The following is a 16,561-nucleotide window of genomic DNA, read 5'->3' as shown; positions in this document are numbered from 1 at the left end:
TCTTCAGGAACTTACATGTTGGCTGCTCAGTCTTAGCGTGTTGCATTTTTATGGGACGAACATCACAATACGGCATTGTGTGCACCCTATAAGAGTAGAAGCTTGGTCTTCAAAGTAATGCTCAAGCCAGACAACGTTTTTTCAGGAGTACCGATTAGTAGTCATCCAGAGCTATTCCTATTTCATGTTCAGATCTCTGGGTATGTACAATTTTGCAACGGTCTGTATTGCTTCAATGCATCTAAAATAAAGGAACTTTATAAAGTCTTAATTAAAAAAAAACTACCATTTTAAGTCAACAGAACCTAGATATCTCCATGGTTACAGATACAACAAACCCAGTATTATTCCGCTCTTTTGCCCTCTCTTCTACTCTGTGTAGGTTAGGAAAAAGATCAAGACTTTTCTGCCGGATCAAATTGCTCACAGGGTTACAAGGGTTTCTGTGCATTTACTATTGTTGACTTATACCCTAGGACAGGTCATCAATAGTTGATCAGTGGGGGCCTTCCATTATACTTCCAGCTCCTTATTCCAGAGGTGGAAGTCCAATAGAAGGCATCACTTCCATTGATTACACTTCTGGCTCCGACTCCAATGTGGCCATCAAGCCCGGCCTGAAGGATCATTGGGGATCCTGAGTGGTGGAGCTCACCGATCAACTATTGATGACCTATCTTGAGAATAGGTCATCAATAGTAAATGATCAGAAAACCCCTCTAAAATTGTCTATAACCATGAAGAAATATAGATCTGCATAGGAGCTGTATACACAAAACTGTAGGATTTTTATTTTCATTGCATTGCAGTAATTTGTAATATGGTTGCAAAATGTTACATACTGTGAGATATTTTTTTCCTACATAAAATGATATAAAACTACATCTTCGTAGACAAGTAAAATAAGGCCTATTCAGGTTTCTCACTGATGTTCAGGGTTGAGTCGTCTTACCTCCGTAATAAGTTTGGGTGGGGGCAACATAATAAGACAGACACCAATATACTCTCCACTCAATTCATTTGTATCAAAGCTGCACGTTGTATCATAATCAATTTCCCAAACACTTATAATATCCCATATCCTCTCACAGATTTGTGCATATAAAAATGGATATACAGCAATACATATATATTGCTGATATGTATATCAACAAATAGACACAATGCCCAGGTTATGTATCTAAACCAGGCTCTGCATTCTAGGTATGTGATTTTTTTTCTCTTTTTGATTAAGTCAGCAATCTTGATGGCGGTTGGCCCCATCTGGTTGACATATCGCTCTCCTTTACCATGACGCATTTGTCAGGTTAATGCATGTGGTGAAAACTTAGACCCTGAGCTGGGACAGACAACTCCAGTCTATCCCATCTACACACTCTGATCAATGCTACGTCAGCTTGAGAGGACAGGGCAGTAACAAATGGTATAGTCAAAAACAGCACGTGGAGTGTTGGGAGGGGACAGTTTATTTCGCACGCACAGCGTACATTGTAAAAGACTGAGGCATCGCAGTGTTTCCAGTGAATACAGAGGAGGCTTCATAAAGACCCCACCCTAGAACAGAGTGTTGGGAAGAACAGGGGAAAGGACAGATGTCCAAGGTCCAGATGCCCCCTAAGTTCTCCGCCTTTAATACCTCTTCCTCTTCTCCTCTTACACTAAAGGTCCATACAACCAGTCTTTGTAACATCCCCAATATCACTCTGGGGCACTGGCATCTAGAGGGTCTGCCAGTCTCCGGTGATGTGAGAGGGGTGTAAGGTCCTCTGGAGCAGGAGGTGGTGGAGGTTTTGGAGACTGCGGTGGTCTAGGTAGTGGTGGTGGGCCTCGTAGAGTCTGTATCCGCCGACATTCTTGGCAGATTCTGAAATGGGCACACCCTCCCCGACCAGAGGAAGACGGGGCGTCCTCATGGACCCGCTGGGCACCTGGAGCAGGGGGAGGGTGAGGAGGAGCCGGAGGGTGCTGGTGGGTCTGGTAAAGACGACCATTGCAGAGACGTGTCTCTCTGGTAGCTCGAGGTGGTCGACTGAGGGAAAGTAGAGTTCTCCCGTGAAGGTGACGTGGTGGCCGACGACGGTGACGGGAACGAGAAGTCTTTTTACAGGACACTGCGCTGCGGAGCTCACTCAGCATCTCTTGACATACTGAAATCTGAGGAAGAACAAAAATGAAGATGAGACAAAGAAGAATAAAAACAGAACAAAGAATCAGGGAAATAAAGTATTGGAAAGCAGGACATAGAAGCATAGAAAGGAATAGCAATAATAGTTGTGTGGGTTGAGGAGAGAGCAGAACAGCAGAACAAACAGGAGCAGCAGGGGATAGAAGAGTGGGCGAAAAACTGCGCACCAACCCCTGGGGGACAGTAAAGAAAATCTAATGCAAAACTAGGGCAAAAACAGAAGCTATGTGTAAAATAATAACAGCCCCCCTCAGGTGTGCAGCCAGCGGGGAACAGGAAATGGAAACATTTCATTCTTATGTTGTAGAAGAACTACAAAGACTACAATATGTATAGAAATACACCTACAGTACATGGAACGCATTGATAGGTCAGCAGCGCTGTACTGTGTGCCATTCCATACTGCATACGCAGCTTTTCTCACCTCTTCATTGTCCACCGAACGTCTCGTTGACCAAACAAACTCCATGATGGCCACAAAGACAGCAATAATTAGGCCGCAGATGAGAACTACGAAGATACCGCCAATGTTTTCCATGCCTAGTCCTGGAAATATATACACAGTTAGGGAAACTTTATGAAGGTCATTGCAAAGTCACAGAAAGATTCAGACATGACAGGATCATTGTGTGGCTTACTGCAGGCCATTTACACAATAATATGCACTTGACAGGGAATTCTAAACTTCAGAATTTATAAGCCTGGGGGTCCTTTAACAGCCCTTCACAGGTATAGACTAAAAGAATATAGTTTATTAGAAACTCTTAAAAACATATACGGGCTGACTAACAGTACTAACATACATTAACACAAAAAAGAGGAGAAGATATATTTTGGTGCAAGTTTGAATTATGCATCCAATGTCTCCAATGTAGATAATGGTCACAATAGCATGGTCAGTATAAGTGGATAACTTTAGTGCATATACAGAGTTCCTGCACTGAATGACTGGTGACAGTCGTATGTAGAGGTCGCAGAGAACTACGGCTCTGAATGACTGGTGAAGTCACAGAGAAATACAGCTCAATGCGTTTCTCCGCTCGCTTTAGAGCGGTTCATCAGGAGCCACAGATGTATATTTGACCAAAAAATCTTTAGTGGGATTAATAGCGTCAATCATTTAATTGACTAAGCTATCTTCCTCTTTTAGGATATATAATCAGTAGGATTAAATTGGCAAGAAAGTGGGTTGTCTGTGAAGATGTCGCCAAAAGGTATATATATATACCAGACACCGTTAGACAAAAAGCCAGCAGGGTACGATGGTATAGTGGCTACGTTGGTGAAGAAGGAAGGAGGACTCGGATAAAGAACTTATACACTGACAGTAGTCCCAAGTCAGATGCGTGTTTAGATATGTCAGCTATAAGGATCCTGTATTTAGCGCTGTATACCTATCCTCCTACAAGTGTTGCAATGTTAGCAGCACTAATGTAGAATTTCTAGTCATATGCACTGACATTAATAGAAAGTCAGGTGCATGTTCAGATAGGTCAGCTAAAGAGGATCCTGTATTTAAAGCTGCATACCTATCCTCCTAAAAGTGTTGCAATGTCAGCAACACTAATGTAGAAATGCTAGACTCCTATCAAAAGTTCAGACAACCAATCTAATATTCAAGCAGGCAGCCAAAAATAGGCTTCAACAAATTTTTCTGCTCAAACAATAGGTCCCCAAGATAAGGCTACCTAGTGTGCCAAACATAGAGTAAAATAACAAACAGATAAAGCCTGTGGCCCTGATGGTGAGCCACAGGTAAATCCTTTAACATGTTCAAGTCAAACTATCCGAACTGATACTGTTGAGCGATCCTTTGAAAAGTTCAGTTTGCCGAACTTTCCCAAAAAGTTTGATTTAGTCTGAATTGCAATAGTTCAAACCGGAAGTTCATCAAAACCACCACAACTCTCAGAGTGAGAGTAGTGTGATACACCTGTTTTCAAGACTGATGATGACCAAACCAAACCAGTAGAACCCTGTTTCGAGTAGAACTCTACTGAAAGGGCGGTTCTGGTTCATGCTAAACTAAACTTTTAGCAAAGTTCTACCCAAAATAGGGTTCTACTGTTTTGGCTCGCTCAAAACTCCCAACAGATCCTGGGCCTACTGACATAGCTATGTCTGATCAGCCAAGGTGAGTGATGTAGGGTACAAAGCAATGTAGGTCCAAGCGTAGCACTGTTTCCCATCTTTTTACCTGGAGATACCTTTCAGCAGATACTATATTACAAAAAAGGAAGAGCTAATATGACATAGTAAGGACATACACAGAGGAGGCGGGGGATAAAATACATCAAAATGGCGAGTCTCTGCTAAAGCTGGTTCATGCCATCTCTTCTTCCATGTAATCGTTAGAAGGGCCTGAGGGCATTGTACTATCACACACCGGAAGAAGAAAAACATGTCTTCCAATGGTTGTATTGTGCTCATGGAAAATAGGGACAGCAAAAACCTGAGTGATCTTCTTATCTCTCCATGGACCATATGGTTGTCAGAGGGGCTGCTTCTAGGTTCCATCGCAGATCCGGCACCAAATCCTGGGGCAGCTGAGCGGAAACCGAACGGACCTCATTATAGTCAACGGACACTGTTCGGTTCTGTCATAAGACAGACCCGTTCAGCCAGGGGATTCCCATTTTCTGCTCCTCCGCAATCCCCAACACAGATGTTAAGGCAGCCTAAGTCCTTCCTTTATATTTCCCATATTCTCAGAATCCACTTCTAGCTTTGGCTCAAAAGACTGCATGAAAAACTGTTACGTTAAAAAAAAAATCTGTATGTAAAACCAACGTACGTCCCCCCCCCCCCCCATTCTTTTTGAAACTGATTTGACCAAAAAAAGACACTGCACCAAAAAGTGCTCCACACGTGTGCTTATGACCTCTGTCTAACTTTTGATGCATTGATATAAATATTAGGATTGTCCTTTTTTTTCTATTTATGATGGTTGCCCTTTAAGAGTTTACCTATGACTCTGCTTATAATTGCAGGTTGTTTCTGTTTGTGTAATTGCTGCTGCCTGCTTTTGTGAGTGCCCTATGTTAGGATCTAGCACGGGGATTAGGGGAGCACGGCTGAATGTGTCAACTCATTGCAACCATAGCACATCAATGCACCTGCTCCTCCACTTATCTCCTCACCGCTCCAACAAGCTGTCATTAGTCAGCAAGTGAGATGAGCGGGGACACAAGAGGGCATTGTTGTCTAGGGTAATTATCCCTATATATGTATGTATATTAGTCTTCTCCTGGAAATGTGTAGAATTTATCGAAAACATGTTATAGCAGAGGTGAACCGACACTTTGACAATATACTGTACAGCAATTCCTAAATAGACTTCCATTATTGAAATTGCTTAATGAGACGGAATTGCTGACAGGTTGACAGGGAAGCCACGTGGGATATGCCTTCCCAGCCTGCTATGCTGTATAACTGGATGACTCCTGCTTTTATACGGTCTCATAGATATTACAGCACACATAGAAGTATATGGGCCTTACTGCAGCTCCATTTGCCTTCAGAATTATACAAGGCTCCATCGGATGCCTACAGAAACATTGCTTTTATGGTAGGATATCTCTAAAGTATGGTGTATTATATGGCAGCACACAGAGTGCTTGTGGTTATGTCATACATACAGAGCCACAGGGATTTTATGTGTGCAGCTGTACAGGCTCCATGTGCACACAGCTCTGCCATGTGCAAGAGGCTTAAGGTAAAGTCTGACATTAGAAATATAGTAAGGAATTACTCTATGTGCAATTTTCCAATCAGGGATGTAGATTGAGGGGCAGGCAGGGCATGTGCCCTGGGTGCAGTGAGCAAGGAGGGTGCCAGCCTAGCCTACAGTCAAAGGATGCAATCAATTAATTAAAAAAGGTTAAAGGGCCTTTAATGGGATGATCATATGACCAGTTACATCAATAGAAAGGCTGTAAAAGGTGTAGAAGGACCTTTTTATTATGTCAAGACCATGTGATCAGTCACTTAAGTTGGAAAAGTCAGAGGATATCCTGATGAGCAGGTACCACCATGTTGGGGGCACATAGGAGGACACTATCACTGTGATTCATATTTTCAAAGAAATTTACCCTGTATGAACAGCTAAGAGACTCAGTGAAGCAGTAGAAAGTTACAACTTAGGAAGTGTTTCACCAGGGTCCACGAGCCTTTAGCTATATCTCTTAGAGCAGCATGGCCACGGTACAGCCAAGAACTGTGCTGGGATACTGTTTCAGATTGATTATTTAATGGCTGCACAATTTTGTAGGTAAACAACGGCTTAATCTGCAAAACTGTGCAGCCAATAACAATCAATTTACAAACTCTGCCAACATGCTGTTAGTGCATGTTTTAGCTGTGACGCAACAACCCAGAAGCCACACGGGGTCCTGTTCTCAGATGTCCAGACCCAGACTCCTCAATGTAGGAAAATAAATAAATAAAAAAGTTACGTACATTTCCTCCGGGCCTTCAATTCCCTTCTTGCAGGTGCCAGCTTACCAAGGGACACCTTGAAAGCTTTCATCACAGTAATCCTAAAGGAGGGGAAAGATCCCTCCCAATGCCAGAGTTACCGCCCGATATCCCTCCTAAATGTAGATTTAAAAATATTTTCGAAATTCCTCGCCACTCGTCTTTCACCACTCCTCTGTGATGTTATACATGAAGATCAGGTGGGCTCTGTGCCATTGAAAGAAGCAAGGGATAACACTATCAAGGCTATCAACATCATTCAATAGGCAAAAAAAACATCCACATCCATATGCCTTCTGTCCACAGACGCGGACAAGGCCTTTGATAGCATCAACTGGGATTTTCTGCAAGCAACCCTAGGGTACTTAGGTTTAGGCCAGAACATGATGCGCTGGATATCCAGTCTATAGTCCTTCCCCTCAGCAGCGGTCAAAGCAAATGGTCAATTCTCCACGCCATTCCTAATCTCAAACGGCACGCGACAAGGTTGCCCTCTTCCTCCTCTCCTTTTTGTCCTGTGCTTGGAGCCACTCCTCGCTCATATTAGGGCCAATACCAACATTAGGGGAGTTCAGTTAGGGGGCTCCACGCACAAAGTAGCCGCATACGCAGACGACCTATTGTTCTTCCTCTCAACCCCCCTTATCTCCCTCCCAAATCTCCTAAACGAACTCCGCATATATGGCGCTTTATCAAACTTTAAGATTAACTACCAAAAATCCGCCGCACTCAACATATCTTTACCAAACTCTTTATTCTCGGAACTAAAAGACTTTTTCTCCTTTCGCTGGGCTAGTGACAATATCAAATATTTGGGTGTCTATCTAACCACAGATACCTCCAACATTTACGCAGCCAACTACCCAAGTCTATTAAATAACATCAAAAGGGATTGGACATTATGGAATAAAGGCCTGTTTTCTTGGTTCGGTAGATGCTCAATAGTTAAGATGAATATCTTGCCCAGAATACTCTACATTCTCCAAGCATGGCCTATTCACATCCCAAGACCATTTTTCCGACACTTAAACTCATTACTCTCAAGATTTGTTTGGGCAGACAAACCTCCCCACATAGCCCGTCGCGCCTTGATGAGACCCAAAGAGAGAGGGGGACTAGGCATACCAGACATGATGGCCTATCACCAAGCCTCTCATTTACTACGGGTGGTTGACTGGCACAGGCACATAGAGCTCAAGCAGTGGGTATCACTGGAACAGACGTTCTCCCCGGTACCCCTGACCATTTACCCTGGATACAGGGGAATATCCCCCTAGAAGCCAGTTCACACCCCACAGTGGGCCCTACTCTTAGGGTCCTCTCCCGAATCTTCACTACCCAGGGCATATCACCCAGGCCCTCCCCACTGTTTCCCATACTGGGGAATCCAGATTTCCCGTCTAGTATAGAGGGAGGGGGGTTCTACCAATGGATATGGAACGGGAGATCTAGAGCGATCCACTTTATATCAGAGGGGCAATGGTTGTCAGCAGACACATTAGCAAATGTTACAGAACCTTCGCCACTGACATATCTTTTAAATCAGACACTTTCTCATATCTCTACCCCCTGCCCTGGGAGAGCAAAAACTCCTTTTGAGCAACTCTGCTGTGGGTCAGGTCCCTCACGCCACACCCTCTCACAGGTTTATAAGATACTAACCCTAGATACAGAGACCCCACCACCATCATATGCGCTAGCTTGGGAGAGGGATCTGGCAGTATCGTTTACACAAGAGCAACTAAGCAGAATCTACACCTTCACACATAAATCATCTATGTCAAGCAAGACACAGGAAACGGGTTTCAAGATTCTCTCGCGGTGGTACAGGGTGCCCTCCCGACTTCACAAAATGATACCCGCAGTGTCCCCTCTTTGCTGGAGATGTGGCACCTGTCAAGGGACTATATTGCACATATTCTGGGAGTGCCCAGCACTAGCAGGCTTCTGGTCTGAGGTATGGCGTATCTCCTCCAAATTCACGGAGTACATACTCCCAAATTCACCTGCATTTTTTCTATTACACCTCAGCGAGATCCCTCAGTACTCCTATAAGCGTTCAGTGGTGAGACATCTGGTTTACGCAGCACGAACATGTGTTCCAAAACTGTGGCGACAATCACCCCCCACTATCTCAATGTGGTTGCGCAAGGTCCGTGAGATTATGGAGATGGAGGACCTTACAGCCTCCATCAAACACACACAGGACAAGTTCACAAAGACATAGTATCATTGGATTGAATACCAGAACTCAGAGGAATATAAGAACCTAAGCGCCTGATGAGTTCACTAGGCCTTAATCCCGTTGTGCTCCTATGTTTGTTTTTTTTTCTTCTTCTTCTTTCTCTCTCCTCACCTTCACTCTCCTTCTTTCCATCTATCTACTTCTGCCCCACAGGTGCTTCCCCCCTACCCCTCCCCTTTTTCCATCCCTCACTCCAACTACCTCTAATTTCCAGGGAACTAGCAGACAACTCTCAAATAATTGAGACAGGTTGTTCAGATAAATAACACAGTTGCAGTTCTGATTAATCTTTACAGTGATTAAGCAATTAACCGGTTTAAGAACACACACGCTAGTTGCCAGATCTGATGGAAATTACGAAAATGTGATTGTTGTGCTGTGTTCTGACTATGTGGAAATGTTTTGTTTACCCTGAAAAGTTTAAAAATAAAGAATTTTTAAAAAAAAGTTACGTCACATTAAAGGAGATGTCCCGAGGCAGCAAGTGGGTCTATACACTTCTGTATGGCCATAATAATGCACTTTGTAATGTACATTGTGCATTAATTATGAGCCATACAGAAGTTATAAAAAGTTTTATACTTACCTGCTCCGTTGCTGGCGTCCTCGTCTCCATGGTGCCGACTAATTTTCGCCCTCCGATGGCCAAATTAGCCGCGCTTGCGCAGTCCGGGTCTTCTCCTCTTCTCTATGGGGCTCCGTGTAGCTCCGTGTAGCTCCGCCCCGTCACGTGCCGATTCCAGCCAATCAGGAGGCTGGAATCGGCAGTGGACCGCACAGAAGAGCTGCGGTCCACGAAGACAGAGGATCCCGGCGGCCATCTTCAGCAGGTGAGTATGAAGACGCCGGACCGCCGGGATTCAGGTAAGCGCTGTGCGGGTGGTTTTTTTAACCCCTGCATCGGGGTTGTCTCGTGCCGAACGGGGGGGGGGGTTTAAAAAAAAAAAAACCCGTTTCGGCGCGGGACATCTCCTTTAATTGGTGGTGGGGAGGGCGCCAAACTGTACCTTTACCCGGGAGCAGGAAAACTGCCCACAGATCAACACAGGGGGGAAGTAGGAGACTTCTCTAGATAAAGCAGGGGTGTAGTTAGGGGCCTGTGTCCTGAGTGCCGGGTGCCATATGGGGTGCAGATGAGCATATTGTAAGACGTTTGTAAGGGCCGTGATTTTGTATCCTTTTGCGATTGTGAAAATAACGCCTACACAACGTGACAAAACAGAGCCATTGATTTCAATGGTTTCGTTTTCACTAGCATGATTCTTGCGCAATATTACTACGTGCGAGAAACGATAGGCCTTGTCCTGTCTTTCTCGTACATAGCTTTTATGCATGGGCAGGACCCATATTTCTAATTTTTTTTACAGCGCGAAATTTAAACGCTAAAATAAACAACTACTTTTCACTGTTTCATGTGGAAATACGTTTTGTAGCGGCAGGCGTATTTGTGCATGCGACCGTGTGTTTAAGCCCTAATACAGATCCATATTACGGATGTGCTGCAGATGACATTACAACCGTATGGCATCAGTATTTCAGCACTATTTGATCAGTATTTGCCTCAATGTATTTATTTTCTGCTGGGCAAATACTGATCCGTGTTTACTCAATACAAAACAATCGCAATGCTGGGCAAAAAACACCAGAAATAGGTCATGCTTTGCTTTTGAAAAAATGGCTATAAAAATACGGCCATGTGAATAGCCCGATAGAGTCGTACTAAGGCTTCTTTCACACAATCGCATATCAGCTGTCCGTTTTCACAGCTGGCCGATATACGCTACATTGTGAAACATCTGGTGAACGGGCGCACAAATCAAACCTTTGTGTGCCCATTCATATGGCCCGGTGAGGCCGCCGCAAATGCGCCTAGCTCACCAGGCCATCGCCCATTTCCCCTCCCTCCCCATTGCAGACTCACCTCTCGTTCTCCCCGCTCGTTCTGTGCAGTGGCAGGGGTGGGGTGGAGCTAAGCACCGGTCCGCCCGCCTCTTTTAATTGATGGCTATGGACAAGGGGCGGACGCTTAGCTCTGCCCATGTCCCACCCCTTGTCCATAGCCATCAATGGGAGGAGGCGGGGTGGACCGGTGCTTAGCTCCACCCTCTCCCAGGGAGGAGCAAAAGGGAGGGAGTTTAGCAGCCACGCTGCTAAACTCCCTTCCACCTCCAGCCGCTGCCATGGGCTCCCATAGGAGCCCATGCATCTGCCGACATATTTCGGCCCAAAAGATAGCTCCAGGACTATCTTTTGAGTCCGACATAAAACCGCCCAACGCTATATTGGCTTGGCCAGGCGTTTTTACGTCTCAGAAATACGTGGCCATAACCGCAAGTTGTTCTAAAGGACACGGGCGCAACTCACATAGGTCAGCAGAAGGACGCCATGAGTTTTTTACAAAAACCTTCGGTCCCTGTGAAAAAAAACTTTCATGCATATAGCCTCATAGGCTATATTGGAGCAATGTGACATTCATGGAATTACACAGACAGAGCATGACCCAAAAATACGCTTGTGTGCCCCTAGAAGATATCTCAAGACTGGATATGTCCTTGGCACTGCAATAATAATACGATATCTGCCGAAGTACAAACATATATCTCCATATACCTAAGTTCCAATGATTTCATGTTTTCAGTATATTTCACTATTGTATGTATTTTTTCTGGGAATCATTAGGCTTTGTAGGTTTATGAGAAATACCGTTTGTGTGTGCAGCCATGTATATATAATATCCCACTTGGACCATCTGCAAATTACGTCACTAAACAATCATTGAAAATCACCCTTAATACATAAAGCGCGGCACGGAGTAGACATCCTGCCTCTATGTTCTCCTGTTCTTTCATCACAGAACCTTTCAACCAGACACACCACCTGGTGCCATGTGAAGCGTTCTTACCCGAGGAGCGGGCACACAACCACAGTCATATCATGCAACAGACAAGTACAGGTGGCACAATCTGTCAAAGCATGTACAGTCAAGCACAGCATGCTAGTACAAACCATAGCATGGCTCTTATATGCATAGATGAAGCAGAGCCGAGTTTGTAATCAGGAACAGTTTATCATGATGGAGTATGGAGGTCAAATAGTTATCACAGTTCACAAAGAATGCAGCCTCAAATAGCTAATACAATTCTTCTGTGCTGCATATATATATATATATATATATATATATATATATATATATATATATATATATATATATATATATATATATATATATATACATATATATATATATATATATATACACACTAGACTGACCCGATGTTCGCTACACGAACATAAGATGTTTAGAAAGAATGGTTGTAAATTTAATTGGCAAGGACTTCAGGATAAACTACATTTTCAGTGTACCAACGTCCATCTGAGTGTACTCCTTGAACTGTTCACTGCCCTCGGCTTGGTCTTCCACGTTTTGGGGACATGGCAACGGTTAATCTGGTAAGCACTTGATATGAACGTCGCTCAGCAACGCTTGACTCTCCCTGGTGGCGCTGTTGGCTGAAGCACGACCGCACCGCTAAACTTAGGCCTTATGTCCACAAGCATAATTCATGTAGCAAATCCGCACGTGTCTCCCACGCATGTCATCCGCAGATCAATTCGCCCATAGGGAATCGTTGGGCATCTGCAGGTAATTAAATACCTGCGGATGGCATTTTAAACCGGCGTGCGGATCGCACACGCAGGAAAAAAAGCAGCGTGCTCCATGTTTTGCGGATGGATGCATTTTCTGCGTGGGGAAACTACTAAGAGAAAGACAGGGCACGTCCTACTATCTTTTCCTAGCGCGTAGTATGAACGTGCCAGAATTCCGATAGTGAAAGCAAAACCATTGAAATCAATGGTTTCGTTGCATCCTGTTATGCAGCCGCATAACGAGACTAAAGCACATCCATATGTTTAAGCCCTCAGAGAGAGTCGATTTGGCACTGGCTGCACTGGTAGACCTTTTTTTGCTTTCCGGAATAGCGCAGTAGGCTGTACTATTCTGTACCTACACTTACCTCTGAAGGAAGGCTCCAACGTTATATGAACAGAGCCTGAGTCGCACTTTGACGCAATTTTACATTCGCCTTTGGCAGCAGGGAGCTGCAGCCAACAGCGGGGTTTAGCATACCTCATCATTTATGAGCTGCACTAAATGTTCAAAATAGAATAGACTGCGCTCGAAAATCGCGGCACTGAAAAGCACCGCGATCGAGCGGCTGTCTGAGAGGCTGCATTGAAAGCAATGAGAGCGTTATACCGCTAATCGGGGTAAAAAAACATCTGTCTGAGGGGGGACTAAGGCTGGTGTCAGACGAGCATATAAGGACACATATGTACTACGGTTCAGTATGACAGACATGTTTCAGATCACATTACATTCGTATGTCATCCGTATTTGCCGGCGTATTATTTTCTATTGGACAAATACTGAATAGAAATACGCAAAAAATAGATTGTGCTGCATATTAAAAAAAACAGCATAAAACATACAGCCATATGATTAGCCCTATAGATGTATATTAGCTTAATGTTACAGTCTCCGCAACAAGGCCCTAACATGGAGTAAAACTGTACTCATTTCAAAGTGGCCTAAAGCTGTACTTACACAGGTGAGTGCGACATCGGACCAAGAAAGACGTATATCCCACTCATTTAACTGCGATTTATATGTGATTTTCAAGCATGTGCGGTGCAATTTGCAGAAAAAGCGCACAATATGCATCAGATGTACTTACAGTAGTGGCCAGTAGTGGCTCAGATGAAATAGCGCAGCATCCTGCATCCTGCGCAATTCTGTCTAGAAAAATGCTGGGCGGCATGAGGGGAGCCCAACATAACCTGTCAAAGTTAGTGAGGTCTTCAAGCGCCATTTGTTTCCATCATAGGACGGAATCGCCCCTGGCTGGAATTCCGTTTTAATGTTCCCATTACGGCAAGTGCGAAGCAAGCCTTAGCTTTAAGAAGCTTTAGGCTGCCTGTCCACGGGCGATGCTCACGCTCTGTAAAGCTATGCATAGGGTTGCTATAGAAAGCGCAGTGCCAGCGCCCACGAGCTAAGAATCGTAGCGATTTTCTGCTCACTGGATTTAAATTGCGGCATGCTGCGATTGCTGCGATTCTCTGCGGTGAGCCTATCTATCACATAGGCTCACCTCGAAAACCTGTTAGCGCTCCCCCCAGCAATGTTCCGCCTCGGCAATGGACAGGGGGCCTTAGGTCTGTACAGGTTTTCATCTTATGGGTGTAAAAAGACAAAGCTCTCCTTCAGGGCTTTGACAGACGAGCATGTGCGGAAATCCGCTCGCAGCAACACAGCATATTTGCGCATGAACAAAGCTGGAAGAGAGCAATAATCAGGCTGTGGCGTGCGTGTCTGCGCAGAGTACTGTCATTTCTGCGCTCGCAGGACCAGTTCACACGTGCACATGTTACTCCCTTTCCGTGAATGGCTATTAACCCTTTGCAATCCAATTTTGGATTCAGGGTTTCCTAGGGGGCTTTCTCTTTCTGCCATTATACAATAGCGCCACCTGCTGGTTAGAGCCAGTACTGTGGTATTGGACATGCTGGAGAGGCCCCCGACAAGAGAGCGGCCAGTGATATACAGTAAGAATACCCTGCCGGACGTCTTCCGACATCAGAGCTGTACAGCCTTCAATCAGAATGTCTTTACACGTCAAACAGTGGATTGGAAAGGGTTAAAGCCTAATAAGGGCGAGCTGTCTTGATTCCCGGCGTTGTCCGCAGGGTCACATCCTTCCCCTTGATTTTTCCCCTGCCATAGACCTCTATAGAAAGATAGAGCAGGTCCTATCTTTTCACGCGCGCAATTCCTTGTAAGAACAAATCCATTGAAATCATGAAGGATTTACTTCTGTATATGCATTAAGACAATATATGAAGAGGTTAAAAATGACAAAACCATTTACATGTACCAAGTCCAAAGGAATAGGTAGACTTTCCTTCACCTGGGACAAATAATCTTTTTTTCTGCCCTAGCCCTGTAGCTAAATACCCTAATTAAGGCAAGGTGAATTGTTGGCACCGCAAGCAGCTGGAGCCCTGCCAGCCCCCTGGCTGTTCTAGGAATGTGGATTGGCAGAAGTGCAACCCGAAAAATGTCATAGTGACATAAAGCATGCTAGGTGTCTAGAGAAAATCGCTGGTATTTTTATGCTAGCTTGGTACGACAGATAATTTTTGCCCATGGTGATCTCTACAATTACGTTGTATGCTTGCTGAGGCTCATGGTAGGGTAGACAGTGTGTTGAGTTCTCTGTGCCCATATCCACCTGGGGCTGGTCCTGAACAGCAAGTAGAGGTTATCTATAGTTACGTGGGCAAAATACTACTCATAAACTATCTCATGGTTGTCCAAGGGTGTGCATACTATAGACTTAATGGTATGCCTGCCCTTTGGTGACCATGAGACAGTGACATAGAAACAGCTTATGCGGCTGCTATGGGTCCCTTGGAGATAGGGGGTCCAGTCCTGGATGGTCCTATCTGTTTTAGTACTTCATGACTAGAACTTTGCAGGACTCCCCTCTCCAAGAGAATTGCTTTCTTAACAAAGAAGAAGGTGGGGAATTAACTACGGGACCCTGGCAAGGGCATGGACACCCTATGTATTGGATGCCAAAACAAGCACCATAATGGGGGACCATTTTAGTTTTTGCTATAGGCCTCTTTCTCCGCTATGTACACCAATGGGATGTTTTTTGGCCACTTTCAAAATCAAGAAATGAAAATGTATGTACCGTACATAACTGTTTTCTATACATAGTTATGATCTATTGGTGATAAAATAAGATGTTAGATGAAGCAAGTCGGTGGGAGATGTGCCCCTCTGGAGGGAGGCATGGAGGACATACCATAAATGGAAGTCATGGATGATACAATGACGAGGACAATAAAGTATAAGACAATGATATGCGAGTTACCAGAATAAGACCGGATGAGATTGACAGATGTTCCAGATGTCTCCCTAGTCCATTCTGATGAAGAGATAATGGTATGAAAATGGAACACAAAGGGTGAAAAGAGAGAAGATCACAACACAAGGAATTCAGAGGTCATTCTGCAATGTGGAATTTTCCTTGTTGCAGTGACCAAGTTAGCACTGACCTTTTGCACGGTGGTCTTCCTCCTTAGGGCACTTCCCACCTTCCCACCATTTGCGTTTCAATATCTCCAAGCGATTATTTTCTTGAAGTTGGAGGATTGCAAGAGTGATCTCATCTCTGTATGGAGATTCTAGGCAGAAAGGTATAGAGATACAGTATATACAGCTTTCTTTAAAAAGTGAGGTCTTAAAGGGTTTGCCAAATATTTGAAAAAATTGGTGCTTTCTTCCAAAACCAGTTCCACGACTGTCCATGTTGTGTGTGGTGTTTGCAGCTCAGCTCCATTCACTTCAATGGACTTAAGCTGCAATACCATGTACAATCCATGGAGAGATGTGGTACTGTTTTTGGAAGAAAGCAGACATGTTTTACTAATCCCTTTAAATGACTAAACTCCTGCCAATAGTCGGTTTCTGTTTTTATCTGCCCATAATTTGCTGTATCCTGCCATGTATAACAGGATATCAACCACTGGTCACAGACTTTAGGACCTACAGGGCTTCATCCAGATGGTCCATCACCTTTTCA

At 44.4% G+C, this 16,561-nt stretch overlaps 1 protein-coding gene across 1 annotated transcript in view; it reads right to left on the bottom strand.

The window, feature by feature from the left end:
• Nucleotides 1–1,064: 1,064 nt before the first annotated feature.
• Nucleotides 1,065–16,561, bottom strand: part of GRIK5 (glutamate ionotropic receptor kainate type subunit 5) — a 344,216-nt gene continuing 328,719 nt past the window's right edge. The window contains exons 18-21 of the mRNA XM_066607146.1: nucleotides 16,035–16,163; nucleotides 15,851–15,904; nucleotides 2,610–2,731; nucleotides 1,065–2,154 (exon numbers count right to left, since the gene is read on the bottom strand). Of these exons, the coding sequence (XP_066463243.1) occupies nucleotides 1,699–2,154; nucleotides 2,610–2,731; nucleotides 15,851–15,904; nucleotides 16,035–16,163 (761 nt within the window). The 3' untranslated portion in view covers nucleotides 1,065–1,698. The remainder of the gene's footprint in view (nucleotides 2,155–2,609; nucleotides 2,732–15,850; nucleotides 15,905–16,034; nucleotides 16,164–16,561) is intronic.

The sequence above is a fragment of the Eleutherodactylus coqui genome, chromosome 6, assembly GCF_035609145.1.
Source record: "Eleutherodactylus coqui strain aEleCoq1 chromosome 6, aEleCoq1.hap1, whole genome shotgun sequence".
Classification (NCBI taxonomy): Eukaryota; Metazoa; Chordata; class Amphibia; order Anura; family Eleutherodactylidae; genus Eleutherodactylus; species Eleutherodactylus coqui.
The sequence above is the reverse complement of the archived record's forward strand: the minus strand, read 5'-3'. Positions and strand labels throughout refer to the sequence as shown.